Source organism: Homalodisca vitripennis, unplaced genomic scaffold (genome assembly GCF_021130785.1).
Source record: "Homalodisca vitripennis isolate AUS2020 unplaced genomic scaffold, UT_GWSS_2.1 ScUCBcl_3826;HRSCAF=9596, whole genome shotgun sequence".
Taxonomy (NCBI): Eukaryota; Metazoa; Arthropoda; class Insecta; order Hemiptera; family Cicadellidae; genus Homalodisca; species Homalodisca vitripennis.
In genome coordinates, this window is record NW_025779935.1 from 1 (window position 1) to 27,924 (window position 27,924).

The following is a 27,924-nucleotide window of genomic DNA, read 5'->3' on the forward strand; positions in this document are numbered from 1 at the left end:
CCTGTATCTTTATACATCATTATTATTGTGAATGTTCAGATATCTTTAAAACAGTTACTAAAATAATAATTTTTATAATCAGTAGTTAGATTATGACATTGCAATCAAGGCGAATAAAAATGTGTGTAAAAACTATTTTGTTTATTTGTTTTCGTAACATTTACATTAGTATTACAGTAATTAAATTATTTATTACATGACACTGATCAATCAAAGTAAAGCTTGGAATTTGACTGTTGAAAAGAAGTGAATGTATTTTTCTTTTCATTTAACAATATACTTATTGTTCTTGGTTTTTATTTATAATTACAATTTTTAAATTTTTAAAATCATAGAATTGTTAAATCATCAAACCTATTGATTGTGAATAAAAACATATTTTCTACAAAAAATGTAATTTCATGTTATCTTTAATACAAAGTGGTCCTTCAACTTTTTCTGAATAAAATCGTGATGTTTTACAAAATAAATATAATATAAAATTATTTTGAAAGCCTCTGTTAATGAGAAAATTGAACCAACCTTCAGGGTAAATATACTATTAAGTGTATGCTGGCACATCAAAACCTCTTCACAAAAATACTTGGATCCAAATTGATTATAAACGTAAATTCTCAGTATTATAAGAAACATATTTCTTAAGTCACGTTAGGGTTTCAGAATGAAAGTATACCTCATCTGTTTAACAATTGTCAGTTTTTTAATTCTCAATTAAATTACAATTAATTTTTTGAGAACATTGTAGATTATAAGTTGTGTACATTGTGTGGTTTTTGCCGACAGAGTGCATGGTTCCGGAAGTCCTAGGTTAAGGGTGGCAAGGGCAAGTTCCACTCAACGTTAGGAGGAGCAGGGCTAGGCTTCCGAGAGAGACCAGGCCTGGGACACACTGACAGTGGAGCTTCCGTATAGTATCAAGGTATATTCTTTGTGATATTATGATTGCTGGTTGTCACTTTAATATTGGATAACGTTAGTGAGAAATGATGTTGTCATTGTAGGAAGTTGTTCTGTCATCAATATTTTAAAAACTTGCCTTGTAGTAAACAAAAATTGAAGTAGGCTTTAATCATTGATAAGAACTTTTGTTATGTAAAAGAAAAAAATTGTTTAATAATTTGTGTAATAATAAGTTATGGAATTAATGGAAAATAAAATTACATCCGTTTTTCTAATGTCACTTAAATAATAGTTACCCATAATTAAGGTTAAACCGCTTAGGAGCTTGAATAATTTGTGTTTTTTAAATCAAATTTGTGGATAGTACAAACTTTTCTCTCAGTTCCTTAACATTTGCATATATCCGGTGTTAAAAACTTTAATACAATATTGTAATGTTTATTTTACTGTAAATTATGTTTGGGCGTGGATTTCTAATAATAGACAAGTCTTCAGTTTTTTTTTAAAAAGTACTGCCTTATTGATTTATTTTATTTTTTACTCATAGTAGCTGAGTGCTCAGTGGCTGGCACAAACCTAGGCTATTATGTTGACTAGGCCACATTTTAATATGAATGTAGGAACCACATAAAGTGACTTGCTTAGCACTGTGAGTGTCATTTTAGATTGTGAAGAGTATTTTGGGTACCAGTTTGTTGTAATGACTCATTTCATACACCCATCTCACGTTCATATGAATGTAGGAACCACATAAAGTGACTTGCTAGCACTGAGAGTGTCATTTCAGATTGTGGAGAGTAATCCACAGTAAACCTCCTGGAGGGGATATTGTAATGACTCATTTCATACACCCATCTCACGTTCATATGAATTGTAGGGAACCACATAAAGTGACTTGCTAGCACTGAGAGTTGTCATTTCAGATTGTGGAGAGTATCCACAGTAAACCTCCTGGAGGGGATATTGTAATGACTATTTATTAATTAATGACTCATTTTCATACAACCCATCTCACATTCATATATAAATGTAGGAACCACATAAAGTGACTTGCTAGCACTGAGATTGTCATTTCAGATTGTGGAGAGTATCCACAGTAAAACCTTTCCTGGAGGGGAGGGATATTGTAATGACTCATTTCATACACCCATCTCACGTTTTTCATATGAATGTAGGAACCACATAAAGTGACTTGCTAGCACTGTGAGTGTCATTTCAGATTGTGGAGAGTATCCACAGTAAACCTCCTGGAGGGGATATTGTTAATGACTCATTTCATACACCCATCTCACGTTCATATGAATGTAGGAAACCACATAAAGTGACTTGCTAGCACTGAGAGTGTCATTTCAGATTGTAGAGAGTATCCACAGTTAAACCTCCTGGAGGGGATATTGTAATGACTCATTTCATTTCATACACCCATCTCACATCCATATGAATGTAGGGAACCACATAAAGTGACTTGCTAGCACTGTGAGTGTCATTTCAGATTGTGGAGAGTATCCACAGTAAAACCTCCTGGAGGGGATATTGTAATGACTTCATCATCTCATACACCCATCTCACATTCATACGAATGTAGGAACCACATAAAGTGACTTGCTAGCACTGTGTGAGTGTCATTTTTCAGATTGTTGGAGAGGTATCCACAGTAACAACCTCCTGGAGGGGATATTGTAATGACTCATTTTATACACCCATCTCACATTCATATGAATGTTAGGAACCACATAAAGTGACTTGTGCTAGCACTGAGAGTGTCATTTTAGATTGTGGAGAGTATCCACAGTAAACCTCTTGGAGGGATATTGTAATGACTCATTTCATACACCAATCTCACGTTCATATGAATGTAGGAACCACATAAAGTGACTTGCTAGCACTGAGAGTGTCATTTTTAGATTGTGGAGAGTATCCACAGTAAACCTCCTGGAGGGGATATTGTAATGACTCATTTCATACACCCATCTCACATTCATATGAATGTAGGAACCACATAAAGTGACTTGCTAGCACTGAGAGTGTCATTTTAGATTGTGGAGAGTATCCACAGTAAACCTCCTGGAGGGGGATATTTGTAATGACTCATTTCATACACCCATCTCAGGTTCATATGAATGTTAGGAACCACATAAAGTTGACTTGCTAGCACTGTGAGTGTCATTTTTAGATTGTGGAGAGTATCCACAGTAAACCTCCTGGAGGGGATATTGTAATGACTCATTTCATACACCCATCTCACGTTCATATGAATGTAGGAACCACATAAAGTGACTTGCTAGCACTGTGAGTGTCATTTTAGATTGTGGAGAGTATCCACAGTAAACCTCCTGGAGGGGATATTGTAATGACTCATTTCATACAGCCATCTCACATTCATATGAAATGTAGGAACCACATTAAAGTGACTTGCTAGCACTGTGAGTGTCATTTTAGATTGTGAAGAGTATTTGGGTACCAGTTTGTTGTAATGACTCATTTCATACACCCATCTCACGTTCATATGAATGTAGGAACCACATAAAGTGACTTGCTAGCACTGAGAGTGTCATTTTAGATTGTGGAGAGTATCCACAGTAAACCTCCTGGAGGGGATATTGTAATGACTTCATTTCTAACACCCATCTCACGTTCATATGAATGTTAGGAACCACATAAAGTGACTTGCTAGCACTGAGAGTGTCATTTTAGATTGTGGAGAGTATCCACAGTAAACCTCCTGGAGGGGATATTGTAATGACTCATTTCATACACCCATCTCACGTTCATATGAATACTTAATTTAATTTAGAAATTGATTAGTAATAATAATTAAATAATTAAGGAATAATTATTTATAAATTGTCTCAAATTTTAATACAAAACAATAATAAATATAAAATTAAATATATCAAAATTAATCAAAATTCACCTTATTACGTATAAAACTCAAAAGTTATAAAGTGAAACTAAAGTCAGTGATACAGTGTGCAGGGATGATTGTTGAATAGTGAAGCGAGCAGAGGTTTAATAAAGAAAACTGATTACATTTTATTTAGCAGTATTTGGTTCAAAAGAAAGGTTAATTTATTAAATTCATATTATCACTGAATTACAGAGAAGCAGAAGACAGACAATGGGTGAGAAAATTCCTTTTAATTTTAACAGTGATCCATTGGAAGAACATAAAACCCAGGAAACATTCGATTTGGCTAATAATTCAAAATTAATATAATTAAAATTTAACAAAATTATTTTTTCAAATTACAATATCTTTTATTAAAAACAATACCTAATATTTCTATTTAATTAAGCCAGCACGACCACCCTGCCCTAAAATTTAAGAACTGTATTTAAAAAAATTTACCATTATTGTATCCTCCATCTTGTTTCAAAATTCAAACCTGTATGTCAATTTATCATTTAAAGTTCACATTTGTATCATACTGAGTTATTTATTATTTCTAGCTATAATCATCAGAATACAAATTAAGTTTAACAATTTATTTAAAGTGTATAGTAGTAGCAAATATTACATTGTATTGACAATTGTTTATGTGGAGAATTTGGTCTCTCACCTAATTTATCCTAAATTCATAAACTACATACACTTGTTTTGTGGTATTCTTATGTTCTTTTCGAAATTACTTACTGAAGTAAAATTACAAAATATGTTATAAAAAAACCTCTTTTATTGAAATAAAATAGTGTTGATATTTCAGAACATTATCATTTAGGTAAATTATAAAATGGTATTCTGAAATATCAATATTATTTACAAACAAATACAAGTATTTGTATTGTGAAAGGGTTAAGGCAAGGTTAGAGAAATATTCATGGCATCAGGAATAAAGTAATTTGAGTTATAAATTGTTGTATTTATGGATTTTCATCAAGGTCTTAAGTGGAGGGTATCAAGTAGTGATCGCAGAAGTCATTTTACATTCTGGAGGTTTTTTATTTTCATCTTCAAAAAATATATCTCTAATGTTTGCCAATAACAATAAAATTCGTTAAAATCAACTATGAAATTGTGGTACACTTCTGTTATTGTAGCTGGTACTAATAAATATAAATTTATTTGCAGAGTGGACCCTCCATGAGCATTGCCGACATGCTGCCTAAGTCGAAGACAGGTCCTGGAACTGACAGGCTAGCAGCAATGAAAGCCGCCTTCAGGGCACAGTATCAAAGTCAGGTTGGTGTCATTTTTGTATATGGATATGTTGGCTGTAAGGAGTAAAAACCTCACCAAGTTCCAATTAAAAGTTTCAGTAATGAATCTGAAATTTTAGCGATGGGTCGGAGAATTTAAAAAGATTTTGAATGGAAGAGCAGTTTGAATAAAACTTTTTGTGATGTCAATTATTTTTGAGAAACTTAAACCCTCACAACTCATACTAGTAAACCCACAGAATGATACATTGGTATTTGTACTTTTATAGCATATTCTTTAGATATTGAAAAAATGCTAATTGGTAATTAATAAGTGTTATATACTGTATTTTTTTAAACACAAGAAAGTGTAAAACAATAAAAATATGCATTTAACAGTATCTTGCTTTTCATTTTATATAAATTTTAAAATGTTTAAATTTGGTTTATATATTTCCAAGATTCACTCATTGTAGCTTTTACATAGTAAAGGAATAGTAAGATACTTTAAATGTACACAATTTTGTAATTAAAAACAAAATATAAGATGTATACACTTATTTACTACTTTTTTAGTCATCACCAGAATCAGGTTTCTTCCATGAATGTGTAAGCCTAGGTAGGGCTTACAGCCTCCAATTCAAACTCAATTAAAAAAATTCTTTATTCATCAATTTTTACTTAAAACTACAAAGAAAAAAAGAAAGAACATAATTATGAGTTTGTTTTAGACCAGTATTCATTAAAATTGTACAAGGCAGTCTCAACAAAAAATGCTTATAAAAATTGTTTAATTTTGTCAGATTTAATTAATATTTTATCGATATTGGGAGGTGGTTAAAAAGCTGCATTCCTATATAAATTCGATTCTTTTAAAAAATGTCTTTATTATGTTTAATTATTTTTAAATTGTTTTTGTTTCTTGTGTTATAGCTATGTTTGTCAAAATTTGTAGGTAATGCGCCATTAATATTTTTTCACATTCAAAACGGTTTTTATATATGTAGAGACTGTAAACCGTCATTATTCCTATTTCAGTGAAGTGATTTTTACAGTGTGCATCATAATTTAAATTTAACATAATTATTATGGCTTTTTTAAGAGATAAAATTCTGTTTCATATTACAGAGAGATATTGACCCATACACTTCCACTCCATATGAGATGTATGAGTGGATCGACGCATAATAAATAGATATTTAAGCGTTATTAAAAAATCTTACTTTATGGTAACATTTAGGGTGGTGGATGCCACTGTTTCAACTGGGACACCAGAAATACATTTTATTTCTTTTTATACTCGGGAGCACAAAAAAAAAGCAAATTCTTCAGTTTTTTTCTTTTTTTTCAGGTAAATATGCAAATAAATTACCACCATCACTCAAATCATTCGGGTTGTGTGTTGGATCTTCCTGGCTAGCCAAATCTCATTTTATAACAAATAACAACCAACTATAAACAGTTACATAAAAGCTTAGCAACATTGGCAGCGAGGTAAATGTCAACATTGAGCAAGGCATCAGCCATGCACAGTCACATAGTCGGTCAATCTACCTATAACCAATAATAAAATGTTATGATATTCAAATTAACAGCTGATAATAATGTATTGTATCAACTTTGGAGTCAGACTTATCCTAGAAGTTGGATTTATAATTTGGTTACGTTTAGTTAAATGTTGTGCCTTAATTTATGAACTCATATTTACAGTGTGTTTTATTTTTACTGCCAGAGTAAAGACAAGGTACATGATTAGAGTTAAATTACACTGGGTAATTAATAGTATAATTTGATTTTTGCTCATAGATTTACATTTTTTTGCTTTTACTGCACATGCCTCTGATAAGATTCTAACTTGTTCTTACAGTTCACAGCTTCCGAGGATCACACGTGGGGAGCAGACTAGGGACCATCCTCAGGGTGTAACACAACCTTTGTCCAAGGGTCCGCCGCTCAAGGAGAGGAAGGCAAAGAGGAGTCGTTGGGACACCGATGATTCCTAGGGAAAAAAAAAACCTCCTCGTAGAATACTTCTGTTAAGTGTATATTAATATACAAGTTGTTTTACTTTTTCACAAGATTAGTCATGTATCCTCTGTTTCTTTTGTCATTGTGACAATGTTTCACTTGTGATCTTGTAAATAAAAGGATGTTTTTTTTATAATCCTTGTTCAGAGACTATACGCTGATAAGACTGATGGGAAGTAGTGAATGTCGATTTTGTTAAGATTAAAGCCCAGTCAGTAGGTTGAGGACGTCTTAGAAATTCCATTGTGTTCTGTTAATAGTGACAATGGTTGTATGAAGCATTGATCTCTTTGTTCAAGAATTTTTGTCTCTAGCGATGTATCTCGATTCAAATTTAGCCACACAGTTAGAGCATATATGTAAAAAGTTATTACACATAGAGAAGTAGGCAAATTTTCTCTTTGAAGTTCATGATGAACTTTTGTTTTAAATTTATTCCATCGTTCCTCTCATTAAATAAATCTATGTATATAGAAAAATTAAAAGAAATTACTTAAGTATTGCTAATCAAGTTAGAAGACAAGATTAACATCGAATTTTACTAACTTTTAGTACCTATTATTGTTCAAGCCTTTTTCCTCACTGTAACAATTGTAGGTACGGTATTTGGAATTATTGAACAATTTTCCTACAAATAGGATCCAAATTATGACAGTATAATTGCTTGCCCTGTTTAATGTCACTGGGTTAAATGTGTAGGAAAGAGTAAACCGATTTTTAAAATTTTCATTTTTACATGCTTGTAACTTTGAAAGCATAGGCTAAGTTGAAATTGTATAGATTTGTTGGTGATTGGTAATTCAGACAAGAAGAAAAAATTATTTGTTATCCAAGTAAATCCAGTGTAATTTAAAACAAAGGAGCATTACTTATAAGATGTGAATACCAAATGAAGAAGTACCTGTATGAATTACTGTTCATCGTAATTTGAGGTAAAGATCTCAAGTTTTGATTTATGAAAGATTTGAGAAAAGAACGTTCATTAAGTTGAAGAGTTTTCAATTATTTGAAAGTCGTTATGCATGCTGATAGAATTTTTACTATGGAATGTCTTCATTCATTATCCTCAGATTGTTGAGTTTACTCTGTAATTAATTTTGTTTTAATCAAGTAAGTCTTCCATTAAATGGGTGACCACTTTTCCAATTGTGTTATTAAATGTAAGAATCGTTTACATTACCCAACATTTTATAAATAAATAAACGGATGCATGGCTGTTAGCTAAAACATAACAGATTGTAATATTATATGGCTGCGATAATCATTGGGTAAGTAATGTAAGGGAAAATATATGAATGCCTGTCAACACTAAAAGAAAGTTTAACTTTTATCTATTTGTAAATTGTTCCTAATTTATTTCTTGAAATAAATAATATAGTGATTGACAACATACCAGTATAAAATATATAAATATACTATAGTTTTGTACTTCTATTTTATCACTGTAGAACACTGATTTAATTCACACATACTTTTAACAATTGCATCAATTCAATTTAAAAAATAAATAACTATGTATACTATATGCAACTTCCACCTAGCTGACGATCGTTTTGAGTTTTCACAATGCAAAGACATGTGTAGTTGATAGCTGCAATTTAAATCACATACCCTGTGTCTTAACCTAAATACATGTTGTGGCTTTCTCCGTTTTACTGACACTCAATGTCCAGGTTTAGAGGTTTTTGAGGAGTAAATCCTTAGCTAATCATTAAAATTATATTTTAAATATTAAAACCTCAAATTCTTTGAGTATTAAGCATTGAGTAATTTTTGTATTTTTTTTATTCGTCCCTGGGTTTAATTTAAGCTTTAAAGTTAAGCCTGGTGCAAATCAGTACAAACTATCCCATCTTTTAGGATGGAGATGTGCTGCTGTTGTATTGTCTTTGATTAGTCTCTTCTGTGGTATACAAATTGAAATATCACTACCAGACAACTGTAACCCTTCCTACGTAAATCTTTCACGGCTTAATTTACTCAAAACTGCGTATGACAGGAAGTACAGTAGAACCTCGATAGTTCGACACTTTGTGGACTAACGGGGTGTCGAACTATCAAGATGTCGAAACTATAGGGAGTATATAGATTTTAACACAAGGAATATTAAAAAGGCGAGTTTATGTTAAGATGGACTGTAATTTAATTAACAATGTACAACTAAACAAATATTAAACTGATGAAACAAAATGTATCAACTTACATTGTTTTACAGTGCTGTACTTCTTCCTCTTAAAATAGTTAATGATTAAATGAATAAATGTAAAAAATAAACAAACTCAATTCATAATATAGGCTAGATAAAAAACAAAATGTATATACAAAAATAAATTAATATGGGACAACTATAACTTGTAACATGGTTACATCATGTTTTACTTTTTACAACGCAAAATAGTTTGTGATTTTTAATTGTTTTTCACTTTGGTTTCTTCGCCGAGCCGCCTCGTCACGTAATCGTCGAAGAAACAAAATGTCCATTCCAGTCGTCCCTTGTTCCTGTAAATACTGGATCGCTCCCTCGAAGAATTTTACACCTTCGCTGTGTGTCAGTTTTGATTTTTGAGTGGTATCTTCGTCGTCTTCTGACTCTTCTTCACTATCCTCTCTTGATTTTAAAGCATCAACTATTTCTTCCTCTGAAGTTGGTCCGCTTTCTTCATCTTGTTTCCATCCACTCGAAAACATCTGTAGGTGAAGCTTCTTCACAACCTGGGATTTTTTCCATTAAAGTGGCTAGCTCGTCATCTTTAATTTCTTCGTTGAACTCATTTCCTGGTGGTCCAAGAGCTTCCTCCAAGAACGCACGAGCGTTAGGGGATTGAGTTCATCCCATGCCTGGGAAATCCAGCCAACAACATCCAGCATATCAATTTTTTTTAACTTATCCACTAATTCGACTCCTTCATCTAGGGCTTGAATGAGACATGAAAGGAGTTTCTTCCTATACAACTTCTTAAGCGTTACCAAAACTCCTTGGTCCATAGGCTGGCAAAGGGAGGTTACGTTAGGGGGCAAGAACATAGCTTTAATTTCTCCGTCTTGAATGACATCTACAGCCGGGTGCGTTGTTGCGTTGTCGAGGATCAAGAGTGCTTTCATTGGAAGGTTCTGGGACTTTAGATGCTTCTTAATTTCGGGCACAAACTGTTTGTGAAAACCATTCGTTAAAAATGCTCTCTGACATCCAAGCATTTGATTGGTGTCTGTAAAAAACGGGGAGGTCAAAATGGTCACCATTCATTTTAATATTTTGAAGGCTCTAGGTTTCCTGGCCTTTCCTATCAGAGCCAATTTTAATTTATGAGTTCCTGTTGCGTTACTGCAAGCCAACACAGTAACTCTGTCCTTACTTTTTTTATATCCTGCTGCAGCTTTCTCTTGTTTGAGAGCCAAACTTTTTGTTGGGAGCATTCTAAAATTCAGACCAGTTTCATCACAGTTATAGATTTGCTCTCCACTAAGGCCTAATTCTTCAATCAAAGCTTGAAATTTCATTTTAAAATCATGTGAACTATCGAGATTTGCTGACAGTTTTTCTCCACAAATGCTCAATTGTTTAATACCATACCTCTCTTTCCAATCTGTCCAGCCATCCAGAGCTTGCTGTGAATTCAGGCTCTCCCTCTTCTTTAAAGTTTTGATAAAATTTCAAGGCCTTTTCCTGTAAAATCGGTCCTGAGATCGGTGTCCCTTTCTCCCTCTGAATCCTAAACCACTGGAAAAAGAGCTTCACTTACTTGTTCATACTCAGACCTCTTCATACTCCTCCTCTTGTCTAACGATTCTGAACACACTCTTTTCACACACCAAGACTCAATTTCATTTCTAGACTTCCTCCATCCAATCACTGTTGACCGACCAACGTTCAAATCACTCGCCACTTTCTGTACACTTTCACCTTTGTCAATCCTTTTTAGAGCATCTAATTTCATTTCCATCGTAACAAAGCACCTTTTACGTTTTTTATCTGACATTTTAAAAAACAAACAAATTACAAAGCAGTTCAGTAACACCAACTACGTATGTCTAACGATTGTAAAACAGTAACGTATCACGAAAGGAACAAAAACGCGTCCTTAACTCCCGCAGCGTCACGAGCGAACTGAGTTGACGACTAAGAATAGCGGCGTGGGTGAGTCAGAGGGGGAGGGGGAGGAGGATGCGCTATACAAAGGGCAGTGGCGCGCGTTTCACGGCAACAATGGCGGGCCCGTCAAGGACACCACTTGTCCCTGCTGTCACGTTATGTTGGTCACGGCTGGTGTCGAATGATACGGACTGTCGAACTATCGAGTGTCGAATTAACGAGGTTCTACTGTATCGTAATTAAGTTTTTGTGCTTTTTCATAAACTGTACTTTGTAAAACTAGTGATATAATGTACTAGAAACATTGAGCGAACGTCAGACAACAGCTGTGCTTCATTCATTGTTGTTAGCCTCGTGTTATTGATCCGAAACTGGTTTATGTAGCTACCAACCGCCATTTTGTGCTCTATGCTGGTGTTTTTGACTGGGTTTTCTGTACTGCCAGTGCAACTCTTGAGAACAGCGTGTAAAGTTTGTTCCTGTATTGTGTTGCATGTTAAATCATGTCTTCAATTTGTTTACAGTTATAGATGACTAATAGGAACTTTTATGTCTTTGAAATACTGATTGTATCTGTGCTAGACAAGTGCTTTGAAGTGTTTCACACTCAGAAAACCTTTTGACATATGAATTCCGTGTTTGGTATTGGTTTATGCATTTTTAATTTGTAAAACATAACAAGTTTTTTTTTAATATTCAGGTTTTATTTATGTATTTATTTTTTTGCCTTACAATAACTTCAAAAACCTAAATTGAAAGAGAAATTTAAAAAAATTAAAAATTAATTTGTTATAGTATCGTACTAAGAGTAAGAACGGAAATTTATATTTAGCGTTGTAATGGTTATTATAGTACGATACCTTGTCATTATTGACTATCGTGTATCACTGAGGCATTAAATGCTTTCGACTCGTTTTTACAAATCTTCTGTCTGGAGTACCTGATTTTCTGAATTCACAAGAGAAAGGCAATATTACCTCAGCATGTATAAAATTTCAAATTTGAGACCATTGGATAGTAATGGAGCAGTTACAAATTGCAGTAACTAGGATACACAGGTTACAGTCACCTATTGGGTAGAGAACAAGGCACTTACCATTGATTATGATTATGTATTAGGGTGTAACACATTTACGATACATTAGTAACTGAATCATAATTCAATAACAAAACTCATGAAATTGATAGTATATTATGTGAAATATTGTTATCATGGAACTGGCAGTTAAAATCCTTTTGTCCTGTAATAACTTGTACTTCATACAAGCCAAGGAAATCCTTGGAATCATAAAAATAAATTCTACAATTTTTAGGGAAGCTCACAGATAAAAAATATACAATAGGTTTGAAATTGGAATTAAAATATGGCAAAAGGATGGAATTAGTTGTTTAGGTTTTTAATTGTATGGTTTTATGTATGGAAATATAAATTAATTGATTACGCTTCACAACTACCCACATGAACTGATATAGAATACAAAAAACTATAATATTACATTGTCTGATCACCCACATAATTAGATACTCGTTGTAGTAAAACTTAACACTAATGTATAACAACTTGTGCTGTGTAAACATCTTGACAAATTAGACAAAATAATAGGTGAAAACAAGAACAAACACTGTGGAAGAATCTGTTTATGAATAATTTATAAATGTATGTAGAAACGTAATCTAGTGGTACCCAAATATTATCGTAATACACGGTGATCAGTACTATAGAAAGTGATTCATTTCATGTAGTTGGACAACTGTCACTGCAGCTTCGGTCACGACTGCCAGCACCACAGTTAAAGTTAACTCTCAGTAACCAAGAAGAGAGTTTGTATTTATATTTTATATTTTGTTTGTGTACTTTATATTTTACGGATTCCATAATCATAAAATTGCTTTTCTTATAACACCGGTATGTTATTATTGTATAGAGTAAATTATTTAAAGCCTGTATTCAATGAACACAGTGTATAAGAAAAATCTAAACACTGTCAATATTAATTGAGTTGTTTTCGATGATGAATAAAATAGTTAACATAATAATCATCGATTCAATGTATTCATCATATGGTGTGGTTAGTAACAGTATAGTGTTTGTTACTGAACATAAAAACTTCAATCAGCTCAAAATTCGAATAATGTTTGAAACCTTTTTCAGTTGTGTTATATTAATAATCATATTATTAATTTTATGTCTGTGATTTAAATGGATAGTTTTTAAAGAAATTTGTATGTGTTTTGAATATGAGCAAATTATGTGTTATATATATCTTAGTCTAACCAAAGTGTGTTTAGAATTTTATTTTATTTTTGATTCTTGATTCATGTAATATTGCTTGTATATACAATTACTACGGCTCAAAAAAAACATATGAGATACAAAAATAAACATGATTTTTATAAATGTTTCAGTACATTTTGCAGGCTTGTTAAGCTTAAGCTTTAAAGTGTTCACTTGTTTTAGAATTTCCAAAATTAATTCTATAGTTACCAATACAATTCTGGAAGTGTAGTGATATTATCGTCCTCTAACATAATTAAATTTCTGTGGCTGAAATTTTCGTGAAGCATAATGACATGATTTTAGGATTTACAAATTCCGTTTGCTTTAAGTTCTAGTTTTTTTGTGAAATTTATGTATCATTGTGTGTTGTTTTATGTACTGTAAATTATATAATAGGTACAAATTTTGTTTGGTTTATAATAAACTGTTGATAAATTTTCAGTAATGTATTGGTTTTGTTAACTTTTTTAGATCCAGTTTCCTGTTAACTTAAACAAGTAATAATGAAATACATTGTAGACACCCACTTTATGGACACAAGTGGTCACGAAAAAGGCAATTGTTTGCTTTTTTATTACTGTGATTTTCCTTCAGTGGGAAATCGTTTTAAAAATGCCCGGATTAGTTTGACTAACTGTCTTAGATTATTCTTCTATAAATAGTCTGCATATAAACTCTTATCTATAAAAAACTCTACAAGTACAACATCATCTGTTGTAAAATTTACACTACAAGGGGTGTAAATGCCATATTTACTTTGGTAAGCATATAAATAAAAACCAAACTAAACTAACAAATGTCAAAGTCACGTTAAAAAATATCGTCCCCCAAAACATAAAGTGGTTGATAATTATCGAACCAATTTTTAAGAGCTCAAAATTATAAACATGTCAATAAGCAACAGTTGTAGTCATGGATGCAATTGTGTGTGTATGTGTATTTTTTAAAAGTCATTACATTATATGGTTAACCTTTTTTCAGATGTTTTCAGTTGTGGGAAACATAATAATTTGAAATTAAAGCAGTTATACCACTTCATGTTGAGGACAGCAATATATGAGAATAAATAAAACAAGCTCCTAAAGTATTTCTAAAGTCCCTCAATTCTGGCAATCTGACCTCCTTTTTTGTGTTAAAAACTGTTTTCATTATATACAAAATTCCATAAAATGCAGGAGGGAAATCAGGGTTCTTAATTGCGTTTCATGTATAGAAAGAATGCCAGTTGTCACAATGCTTTTACCAGCATTTCTGCCAACCATAGAAAGAGAAATTAGCACTTCAGAGAACCCAACAGGAAATATAGAAAACAATCCAAGGAACTTTTGAATCTTGTCTACAATTTACTTCTTAATTTAATTAAATCTAACATATTTTATAGCTAAATTGGATTGTATAGATGTCTGAATCATTGAATAATACAAGCTATAATTAATTAATTTAAAAAACAAACACTCCAGTAATAATTAAATTGCATTTTTTTTTTTTCATAAATACAGAAGTACATTTAAGTATACTGGAGTGTTTGTTTTAAATGTATAAATAAAATCCAATAAGAAAGAAGCGTCTACAATGTATAATGTTTAAAGTTTATTTTGAAAATGAGACTGTTCAGTAAATTTTAACTAAAAGGAATGTTGAAGTCAAATTGCTTTTGTTAAATAAATTGATTGAATGTAATTCTAACTAAATAGCAATTGTTACCAGTTGATAGCGAGATCAGCAGACGTACCTTGAAACTATCTTATAGGATCCACTGATTGAAAGAACACAAAAAGTACACATAGTTAGAAATGTTTAATTGCACTGCAATCTTTCTCCACCAGTAGAAAACATTCTAGTTGTCTATTCACCTGTAAAATATGTGTACTTGTATGTGTTTCTTTAATCAGTGGACTGTATAATATAGTTTTCAAGGTAGGTTTGCTGATCTCCCTATTAATTCAAATCTAAATAGTATTAGTATTGATTTTGTATGTTTTGGATTTTTGATGATTATTGAACATATCAATTCCAATTATTTAATACACAATTTTAATTTTAATTAGATTCCATTATTATTATGAAACAGAAATAAGAACAAATTGTATCAGATTTGTCAGTCATCACTGATCTATAACAACTAAATGTTCATAGAGTAATAAAGGGGATCGGTCTCTCCTTTTTCAAAAAAAAAAGTACTGAGGAAGGATAAAAAGACAAAATACATATGTTTCACAATATTTTTTTTTGTATTATTAAGTGCAAGTAGTTTTGGCATAAAACAACTCATGATCAAGATTTACTGTATTTCAATATATATTTTGTAAAAGTAAGAATTAAAGAACACATACATAATAGTGAAAAGGAAATGTGTAGAATTTGGCAACTGTAAAAAGGATATGATGGACATTCTGGTTGGTCCTATGGTGATGTGATATCAGGAACATGTCAATGTCCTCTGAAGATGAGCAGAGCGGTGTCCTAGTTGATAACAGAGATAACAGATTGTGCCATCCTCTTCCTGATCAGTCTGTATGTCTGTCTCTTGATCAACGCAACCAGTTGTCATGTTCTGGTAATGTAACCTATATACTTTGTTGTTCAACCTTATTTAGGGTTCTGATATAGTGTAGAAAGTAGTTATGTTGCAGTCTAAAAACGGTTTCCAATCCAATTGCAATATTTTTTAAATTGCAACGTTATATATATTATGAAAGTCTCATTAGTATGTATTTGGTATAATCAAACTTACTGCACAGTACATAAATGTAGTATTATAACTTCTAAAATTAAAGTTTTCACAATTTTTATGAAAACCTTGTGATAAAATCCCTGTTCATACTCTTTTTTTGAACATTCTACAACTTTAAATAGGCTTTTGGGCTTGTAAGAATTTTTTTAATCAAGCCCAAAAAATTTGTAAATATGACAAAAGTATGTATTTTATGTATGTTAAAAAACTTAAGTAAACCTTGATGTGCCATAACAGTTTTTACATTAGCTATACCTATGCTATATCACAAATAAATAAAAAAAAAATATTTGTTATGTTATTAACTCCACTTATAGGGTTATCTATATAAATTAATATAATGAAAGTAACTAAAACCCTTTTAAAAATCTTTTTATTACATACACGTGTTTCGGTTTTTTTATTTATTTAAAGGTTAATGTACACTGATGATAGTTAAAAACCGAAACACGTGTATGTAATAAAAAGATTTTTAAAAGGGTTTTAGTCTCATTGCATTAAAAAAATATTATTTAATTATATGCAATTTCACAAACTGATAATAAATCATTTTAATTTTAATTTTTTTTATATTTTAGTTTAAGAACAAAAAAAATATAAATTTACCTCTTTATTTATTTGTTTTTTTTCTTAGTAATGTTTTCTCAATATACTTTTTAACCAGAATCTATAAGTAAAATATATGTTTCAGCATAATAAGTTCATAACAATATTTTATGTAAAGCTATGCATTTTTGCTGAAAATGAATGCAAGTATAAGGGAAGAACAGAGTCCAGGAAATTCAAGTTGAAAGGATTAAAACATAATACATTGTTGTTTATAGAATCATAAATTAGACTGTAATAAACAAGTTACTAGAGCTCAGGCCTGCTGCAACCTTTACATACACTTTGGCAGCCAGAGCATCCACTAAAAAGCCAATGAGCCACACACATTTCAGTGTGTCATTGATCTCCTCCCAATACCACCTGTTTTCTTAATTATTCTGGACTTACAATTGCATTTTATTTTGTTTGTGTTGTTTTGAATTTCAAAAATTACTTTTAAAGGTAGCACACAGAAATTGTTGCGTTTCAAATAAGTATAAGTTCTATGATTTTCACCATAATACAGAATCAACATTTAACCCAATTACATAAATTATGTAGAAGCAACATTCACCCACTTGCGGTAAATTACTTCAGGAAGATGGCGACCTTTTTCATTCATGCACATTAGAAGCCTTTTTTCAAAATTCTCCATAGCATTTTGTTGCTAGTTAGTAGAAAGATCAGCAGGGTTACATTGAAAACTACTTTTAGGGTCCATTGATTTGGAAGAACACGAAAGTACACATATTTAGAAATTTTTTATTGCACTGCATTCTTTGTCAACCAGTAGAGAGCATTTTAGTTGTCTGCCCACTTTGGGTTGCTGAGTCAATGTGGCAAAAAGAGTTACCAATTCACTATTTCACCTTTTCTAGACACTTGTATCAATGTATAAATTTACTGTTGATATTGTAGTGAGTACAATATGTATTGAAAGTTCTAGCTTGCTGAAAGGAGTGGAGGGAGGAACTAATCCCAGGTTTAGGTTTGGAAAATTTCTTGATTTTGTTATCCATCATGTTCCCTTTTTTTTAACATTAAAAACAAAATATATGTGTATATACTTTTATGTGTTCCCTAAAATCAGTGGACTCTAGGAGGTATTTTTCAAGGTAATTCTGTTGATTTTCCTATCAACTAGCACAATACTTGGCTTTCAGCCTTATTAATTGATTCATTAGGTTTAGTAATTGTAATTTTAATTAACTTCCAACTTTCTTTAATTGATTGGGATTTCCACTGACCAGTACATGCAGTTCTGCTTACTGACGTACCCATCTGAATTGAAATAAGCTCCATCTCACATCACAAATACTTGTTCAGAGTGCAAAACATATAGCATTATTTCACAAAACCGTGTTCGGTGCTCATAATCACATAGCTTGTGATCTCAAAGCTGAGTTATCATTTTATGTGGGTGAAACTTCAACTCATGAAAAATAAGCTGTATTAAACGATGGCTAAGATCCAAAGTTGCAGTCCGCAGCCTAGAGGACTGACGAGGTATCTGAAACAATTGTGCTCTAAAATTCTCGCTGCTCCCTAGAATTGTAGTTGAACTTGGACACCCAATAAATTTTACATTTATTATAGATCCTGTTGTATGAAATGTAGTCACCCAAAATTATATTGGTCTGTGATCAGAGATGCCATATCAAAACACCTGTTGAACAGAAACTAAACATTATTTTTTCTAATAAAAATTTCCTCAGCGAACATTGATGTTCAAACGTTCCATTTCTGGGCTAACTGGGCATTATGGCAGACTACCTTACGGTTGGTGATGTTCATTGGTCTGGTGATCCTACTGTTACTACGCATTTTAAGTCCGACCATACTTTTTGCTCCACCTAATATTGGTATTTTCATAAAATATACATTTTTAAAGTTTGAATTGTAATGAATAAGAAACATTGTTAAACTTATATTATGAAAATTAATGTTATTTTTCCTTTTGTATTATCGGAATGAAATTCTTTATGTTTCAGGCATTAATTAGGTTTGAATTATTAGGACTGAAAACCAAGGATTATGTCTAATGGATAGGATAATCAGCAGTCTTATTTTGACTTCCATCAAGCAAACTTCCTTCTGGGGTTCATTGATTTAAAACAAACACAAAGACACATAAAAAAAACATATTTCAAATTAACTGCAATCTTTCTCACCGCCCTGTTAAAAAAATAGTGCATTGCTATTGAAAATTTATAAATGTGTGCTCGTTTATGTGTCTTTGTGTTTATTTTAAATCAATGGATCCTAGAAGGAAGTTTTTAAGTGATATCAAGCAGGGGCGCACCGCCGGGGGGGGGGGGGGGGGATTGAACGGGATCGGTGCCTGTAGCAATAACCTGTACCGTCCGGGTACATTTGGTTTGCGGTAATTTGTACCTACTCTTCAGACAGACGAGTATTCCATACAAAGTATCTGTTATGTGATAAATGTTAATTTTTAAAAAGATACTGTATCAGGTCAAAAAGATAAAGATTTATCATAGTTTGAATTTTTAAATAAATAAAAAGAGGTTTACAGTGTTCCAGGGGTTGAGAGTTAGAAATTATTCTTATACTTCTTTTGGAGGATGAGGATATAATGAACCTATTTGCATTGCCCAACAACAAGTCTATATCTTATTATAGATTGTAAGAAGATAAATTACTTTTGATAATTTTGTGGAGAAGAAATTGATGTGGGTATCCCAATTTAAATTTTTGTCAACAAATATTCACAAGAATTTAGCACTGTTGGAGATGTTGCCCTGAAGGCTAGAATTACAAGATCATCATAGAGTAAATAAAATATTTTGAGTTTTGGCTTCATGTAAATGAATACCATTGCTCTTAAACCAAGTTGAAGCTTCTAATAAAGCATTTGTATAATAAGATTCAGTTCCTCCAGGTTATTGCTTGTATTTAAGAAAGTATAATCATCTACATATAGAATTTTTGTAGCTGGGACAGATGGTGGCAGGTCACTAATGCAAATTAAGAATAATAATGGGCCTTGTATGGATCCCTGAGGGACACCATACATCTGCTCACTGAGACCACTTATCTTAAATATTTGTCTCCTATTGCTCAAATATAAAAATAAGAGTGGCATGCCACTAAAACCATAGTACGGCAACTTTAGTACAAGATTGTTGATGTCTACACAATCAAAAGCCGTGCTCAGGTCACAAAAGGTAGCCATAACAAAACCAAATTGCATGGGATTTAAGAGATTGTTTGTTTGTTTGTGATTGGCTGTTTCAATGGCCAAGTGCTCATAGAATATGACAGATTCTAGATGCTGGAATCTGCTAGAGGCCACAACTTTCAAGAGATTGAAGGGTTTTTCAGTGTTTGAGAGCTGCAACTAAACGAGACATCCCAAAGACTGTGAGCTCCTAAAAGCTTGACATCCTAGGGAGCTTTGAGACATGGGAATCTGTCAAATGCCCCCAGATGTTTTTAGGTGTTTGAATCTGCTAAACCTACCAGAGGCTAAATGCTGCAAAATTCAAGGTTTTTATTGTCGTTAGGCAATCCATAGAAATGCAATTGACAAAGTCATAGCTAATTATTTACAATGATCACAGCATATAAACCTTAAAAAATACATATTAGGCACATATTTTTCATATAAGTCAATTGAATAAATATGAAAGTCAATAAATAAACTAAACTATGTACATAAATTATTTACCAAAGTTAATGTAAGGTTTAAAAGTTGAATCTACACACAGTTAAAAATATAAATAAATGAATAAATAATTTAAAATCTTAGGCTACTAATATCACAGTTCAAAAAATCATTCACTGAATAAAACACATTTTGTTTAAACCACCTTTCTGTTATTTTTTTAAAACTTTGCAGGGGTACAGTCCGTGCCTTTTCAGGTAATTTGTTAAAAAATTTAAGTTTCATTTTAATGTGACTTCTATTGGTTTTCTCTAATTTTATTTGAGGCAATTCTAAGAAATAATTTGATCTAGTTGGATATCTATGTACTTCCTGCCGTACTTTAAACAACTCAAGACTCTCTTTAACACTAATTAAACAGCAATATATACGTATATATAAATTATAAAGGGTCATTACTTATAGTTCTTTAAAAATTTCTACACACGACGCCCTAGGTTCAACATTTTTTATTATCCTAAGGGCTTTTTTTGCCATACAAAAATTTTTTCGGAATTACAAGAGTTACCCCATAGGGTTATGCCATAACGCAAATGAGATTGAAAAAATGCATAGTAGGCCATAGTTAGCATATTTCTTGATACACAGTTTTTTAACCTTCTCAAAAGATAGGTTACCCTTGCCAGTTTTTTACACAGTTCTTCAATGTGATAATCCCAGCTTAACCTACTATCTAGATACATTCCCAAAAGCTTTACAGGCTTAATGTCTTTATATATTGTGTGATTCAAAGAGAAAATTATTTTTTCAGTTTTGCTGTTGTTTACCATAAGTTTATTAGCCTCAAACCAATCTAATGCCCTTTTAACTGCCTGGTTTTCTAACTTATCAAGTTCATCAAGATTTTGATCAAAATTTAAGAGAGTGGTATTATCAGCGTACAATATTGTTGTACACTGTGTATTAAAAGCTTAGTCATTGATGGCAATAACAAAGAGTAAAGGTCCTAACACTGAACCTTGCAGGACACCCACTTTTATTTCTCTAAAATTAGATTTGTCTTGCCCTTGTACAACCATCTGCTCTCTACAACTAAGGAATGATTTGAAAAGATTTAGTTCATTATTCTTAATACCATAACAAAACAATTTTTTCACTATTAATTCATGAGAAATACAGTCAAAGGCCTTTGATAAATCTATCAGTGTTGCAGACGTCAGAAACTTACTTTCAAAATTTAAAAGAATTTTTTCCACTACTCTTTCTACAGCTTTTACAGTACTACGTCCAGAGATGAATCCAAATTATTGATCGCAGAACAAATTATTTTGTACAAAGAAAAGATTTAGTTGCATTTTTATACACCCTTCTAAAATTTTACTAAATATTGGTATCAAGGAAATTGGGCGATAACTTGATGGATTAAGTTTATCTCCTTTTTTATAAATGGGTGTAACTTTACTTATCTTAAAAGCTTTTGGATATTTACCTTGTTCCAGAATCATATTAAAAATAAAGGTGAGAGGTCTTAAAATCATGATGTCATTTACCACTTTGTTAGATATCCCGTAATAGTCCTCACTCCTTGATGAGCTCAAGTTTGATACTAATTTTAAAATGTCACTATCTACAATTTTTTTCCAACTAATGATCTCTATTGCCCTATTAGAATTCAAGACGTAATTATTTGTAAGTTCTATTGCATTGTTTTCCAATACACTAGTGTTTAAACCACTACCTATATCTAGATTACTTACTAAATTAACAAAATAGTCATTAAATGTATCACATTGTATGCCTGCTGCCTGATCATACTTATTGTTATTGCCAGAGTTAGTTTCTGCTTTTATTACATTCCAGGCTGCTTTACATTTATTTGTGGCATTTTGTATATAGTTTTCATTTGACTTTATTTTTTGTTGCCTAATTTTGGACCTGTACTATTTTAAAGCTCCTAAATATTCCTTCTTATGGTAATTTTCATTCAGTGTACCCTTGCTACTTTTGAACCTATCATAAAGGCCAACCACAAACTCTAAATTTTCTTAACTCTGATGTAAACCATTTGTGGTGTGGGATTTTCAAAGCGTTAGTTTTAATCTGCTTCACTTTACAAAACTCATTGAGAGAGTTTGTCACATTAGTAATAAAGTAATCACAGGCTTGATCAACCTCTGAAAAATTGCCAATATGTGACCAGTCTACAGCTTTTAAATTTTCCCTAAGATTTAAAGTGGCATTATATGAAAGGTTTCTAACATATTTTACTTCCTTATTACCATTTAATTTTGGGTTAAAACAACCAAACTTTGCCAAAATTCCTGCGTGATCCGATAAGTGAGGTTCTACAACTATACAGTCAACATGTTCTCTAGATACATTTGTGGCAATATTGTCTATACATGCTTTACCTCTAGTTGCTTCTTGATTCAGACAGTACAGGTTACAAGATCTTAAAACATTTAAAAATGAATATGTTTCATATGATTTCTTTACAATATTTATGTTAAAATCTGCTGTTAAAACAATTTTTGAACTTTTATATTTTTTGTACAGAAAAGTTAAAAGTGTGTCCAAAGAATTAAGAAAAATGTCTATATTAGAATCTGGTGGTCTGTAAGCTGTAACTATGGCAAGGTTTTCCCTAGGCAGAATCACTGCTGTCGCTTCAAAGGTTCTTTCGATACAAAAACTATCCACATCAATAGTCTTGAAATCAACATCCTGCTTGACAAATATAACACTTCCTCCTCCTAGTGACATTTTCCTACAACTAATATTTCCTATCTTAAAACCATATGGAACATACATGGAGGCTTCCTCAGTATAAAGCCAGTGCTCACTTAGTGTTACAGTATGACAATTCAAACTACTTAAAAATAAATAATCTTAATGTAATGTATGCGGGTCGACACTGTACTCTCTATGGGTCGGGAAGAATAATTAAACTACACATTTAGAGTAACATTGCTCTAGGACCGCTCGTAAGGAACGGACGGGACGCGGAGGTTACATGACGGTGTCTGGTGGTGGACTCTGGGTGGACTGCTGGCTGGCCAGCTTGGACCGTTGGTTGTAGGGTAGTGGCGTGATGTGACGTCACAGGAGAGCAGCCTATGAGCATTCTTTATTCTTTTAGACCACATCGTATGTTACATCGCCTGACAATACATACTGCCAACATCACTGGTGCAGACATTAAATATCACTATGGATACCTACCAACTTAGTACTTCTCACACTAAATACACTACAATCCTCCCCCTTAAATACATAAGTCCCCTACAATTTTAGAAATTTATCAATTACAATTTGTTTTACAATTCTCCAATTTTAAATCAATTACAATGAATAAGAACATTGACATTATACTCTTTTATTTTTGTAAGTATAGATTATAGAGAACAAAATACAAACTCAATATAATCATTTAACACAAATCACAAACACTTCAATCAAAACCAATAAATCAGAATATAGCAATTAATAACACATTGAATGAACACAATTAACAAATCGATAATAATAATGCTTAAACAATATTAATTATATACAAGTCACAATTGGGTTGTATTTACAAGTCCATTTTGACTAAAGGTTTACGATCCCTTAGTGGGTATCGTCTAACAGGTGTCATTTGTTTGGGTGAAACGCTGGAACTGTTATTGTTTACATTTGTACGTGGGCTGGGGCTTTGCCCCTGAGCGTTTCTGTTATTGTTATGGTTTTGCGGAGAGGGGGGCAAGGTCGTTGCTAAAAGTACTGGCGACCTTGCGCTCGCTCTGTCCCGCGACTGTATATCGATCGTTTCCTGCGTGTGCTCTGTTGCCACGCTTGCGTCTGGGAGTCTAGGCATTGTTGTCAACTCAGACATTTCCGGACTACACTGTAAACCTACCAACTGGTCGATATGTCGTTTCCACCTCATGCCCGTATTCAGTTCAACTAAATACGTGACTGGTCCTAATCGTGAAACTACCACACCTGGTATCCACTTATTTCTACCTCTGTAATCTCTGGCTATGATTGGTTGTCCAATAGCTAACTGTCTAGTTTTACTACCCCTATAGTACAATCGTTGTTTTTCTTGATTATCTGACATTATTGCTTTAACATTTGGGCGAATTAAATCTAACCTAGACTTTAGCGATCTGCCCAACATTAATTGAGCTGGCGATAGATTGGTAGTAGAATGCACTGTATTTCTATAAGTGAACAGGAAGTTACTCAAAGCTAATTCTAAATCCTTGGAATTATGAAGAGCTGTTTTCAATTTATTTTTAATAGTTCTGACTGACCGTTCTGCCAAACCATTGGTTTCTGGGTGGTATGGTGGTGAAAACGTGTGTTTGATACCATTTGACATCAAAAATTCTTTAAACTCTTGACTGGTAAAAGGTGGTCCGTTGTCGGACACTATGTGGTCTACAATACCATACCTACTAAATAATTCCCTTAATTTCACAATCGTGTGAACAGCTGCCGTTGAAGCAACGGGCAACACCTCTGGCCACTTAGAGTACGCATCTTTTACCACCAAAAATAACTTGGACTGAAAAGGTCCAAAAAAATCAATATGAATTCGAGACCAAACTCGTTCCGGAACATTCCAATGATGCAGGAAAGCCTTGGGCGGTTTTGCTCGTTCCTCCAAACAGGCTGCACAGCTGTTAGCTAGTTGTTCTATGTCCCGGTCGATATTAGGCCACCATACATATGCACGGGCTAATGCCTTCATGCGAACAATACCTATGTGTGAAGTATGCAATTCGTTCAGAATGTTTATTCTGAACCTTTTAGGTATTACCACCCTGTACCCCCACATTAGGATTCCTTGCTCCAAGGTTTAATTCCGACTGTCTAATTTCAAATGGTTTTAGATCTGGTTCAGTTACAATAGGCCAACCTAATTCTACATAGGATATTACCTTTTTAATTTCACTATCTACCATTGATTCTCTTTTTATGTCTACATAGCTTAATGGTATGTCATTTTCAGCTAAACACTGCAAATAGGTACCTATGACATTAATATTAAGGTCATCATCCGAGATTTCATCTTTAATCTCACTATTTACAGGTAATCTAGATAAACCATCGGCATTGCCATGGTTTTGGAGTAGTAGTAAATTGTAGGTTCTAGGACAGAATGTTATCTCTCTGCGGGGGGTCCTTATCAGTGATAACCTCTGACCTTTCCGCATTCCAATGATAAACACGCGCTAGATAACCCGGACCCCAATTAAAAATCAATTAGATAAGGCTTATCAAAGATAACCTTCGACTTTTTCCGGTTTGGCACGCGCCAGATAACCTTGAGCTCAATTAAAAAGCAATTGACCTCAATTAAATAACAATTAGATAAGCCCGCGAGGTCGCTACTATTGTTTACGTTTCGTTATCGGCACGCGCCAGTTCGTATCGCGAATTCTTAACCTCTAGGTCACGGAAGTTGATATTATTGTTTACTTTCAGCCCACTTTGGCGGAGAAAAAACATTAAAATGTCAGAAGAACAAAGAAAAGCTCACAATTTAAGAGTTTTGAGAAATAGGTATCAAATATTCTATGAGAGACTTGAAGGTGAACGAATTCGGAGCTCTTTCGTTTCATCTTCGACTTGGACGTGGGGTGATTCAAAACATTACAAAGCACAGGTTTCACGTCCAACGGACACAAACAACTGCGTACAAGACTCTCAAGTTTCAAGTAGCAGCTAGCTCTAAGGATGAAGATTTGAGACCGGTTACAACTTTTCATAAACTTATAATTGAGAGTAATAATTTTATAATTTTTGTGTTAATGCCTTAATAAAGTTAGAAGAGCAGAAATAATCAACAGTTCAGAAGGTGATTGGTACAATTCATTAGTAAAATCTCAAATGGCAGAGAAAGAAAAAAGATTGTTGAAGATTTACTAGTAAAACAATTTTATGTATATATATATGTTTAATATAAAATATAACTTTTTACTGAGGTATTAATTTTATTTGTGTTAACGCCCCAATAAAGATAGAAGTGTGAAAGATTCAACAGTTCAGAATATGATTGGTATAATATTCATTATACTAAGCTTTGATATCAATTGACCTGACCTCTGATAAATGTTTTATCTAACAACCAATTTAATTTTAATGGAAGTGGTATTGTTTGATCCACCGCTAACATGCTTACAACTTCTGCTCTCCTGATAATATCACATTTTTATTTGTCCTTTATTTACCCTTGTTTACTACATTTTGTCGACACGTGGCCACCTTAAACCTTTAGAATGATTAAAACTGCAACTTTCTATCAACACGTGTTCGCCTTTAACCTCAAACGTCAGTTCTGGATGGGTATATAGCGTTCTCCTCCTCAGAGAGTTGATCAAGTTCAATTTTCGACTTCTACTCGTTCGCTCCTCACTTCACAAGTAAGTAGTAATCTTTCACTTTATAGTCAGTGTGATAGAAAATGGAAACCTTGCGGTGTTAACACAAGTTTTCTATTACACTTTTAAAATAATAATAAGTACTTAGTTTTATAGAGCAGAGAATGGAAACCTTGCGGTGTTAACGTAAGTTCTCTGTTATTAGTAATTATTTTAGACCAGTGTGATAGAAAATGGAAACCTTGCGGTGTTAACACAAGTTTTCTATTACACTTTTAATTTTTAAAGTTTGAAAATTGTTAGCTCTCGGTACATATATTAAATTTTTTAGAACAGTGTGATAGAAAATGGAAACCTTACAGTATTAACACAAGCTCTCTATCACGTTTTTAAAAATGTTTAGTATCACCTAGTGTAGTGGATCTGAGAACGTAAACCTCACGGTGTGTACTTAAGTTCTCTGCTGTGCAATCCAGAAAGAAATATGAAGTATAAATTATATAAAATCGTAACTTTACTTGAAATAATACGTTTAATTTAGATATTTTTTTTTTCAGTGGAGCAGTTAAAATTAGGGTTCCAACGTCTAACTGAAAATGCATTTCCTCCACAACGGAGTTCAGCTTCAGCTGCAGGCTTTGACTTAAGAAGTGCATATGATTATATAGTACCGAAATTTGAGAGACAATTAGTTAAGACAGATTTAGCAATTAAATTACCAGATAATTGTTATGGTAGAATAGCACCTAGGTCTGGGTTAGCTCTTCATAATTTTATTGATGTTGGAGCAGGTGTAGTTGATAGAGACTATACAGGAAATGTGTGTGTTCTTCTATTTAACCACTCTAATAAAGACTTTGTTATTAAAAAAGGAGATAGAATAGCACAGCTTATTTGTGAAGTAGTATTATATCCAGACTTATATGAGATTGCAAACGTAGGAGAGACTGTGAGGGGATCAAATGGGTTTGGGTCTAGCGGTTTACAGTAACAATCATTTTAAAATCATGTATACTTTATAAAAATATATTATTCTAATCAACATTTTTAAAAGTTTAACAGATGAACTAATTCTATTTTTCTTTTTAATATAGAAAAAAATGGAGCAAATCGTTGAGCAACCAATGGTGGAATCCGATAACGAATCTCAGATTTCCGAAGCCGTAGACC

General features: G+C 32.6%; 1 protein-coding gene and 1 long non-coding RNA gene across 2 annotated transcripts; both read left to right on the forward strand.

The window, feature by feature from the left end:
- The first annotated feature begins 841 nt into the window (after positions 1 to 841).
- Positions 842 to 6,937, forward strand: LOC124372693. Its single transcript, XR_006923355.1, has 3 exons — positions 842 to 906; positions 4,970 to 5,080; positions 6,905 to 6,937. It is a non-coding gene; the product is annotated as an uncharacterized LOC124372693 (long non-coding RNA).
- An 8,923-nt stretch (positions 6,938 to 15,860) lies between these two features.
- Positions 15,861 to 27,828, forward strand: LOC124372690 (deoxyuridine 5'-triphosphate nucleotidohydrolase-like). Its single transcript, XM_046831100.1, has 2 exons — positions 15,861 to 15,947; positions 27,296 to 27,828. Exons 1-2 carry the CDS (start codon positions 15,861 to 15,863, stop codon positions 27,743 to 27,745), a joined length of 537 nt encoding a protein of 178 aa, XP_046687056.1. The 3' UTR covers positions 27,746 to 27,828.
- Positions 27,829 to 27,924: the final 96 nt, after the last annotated feature.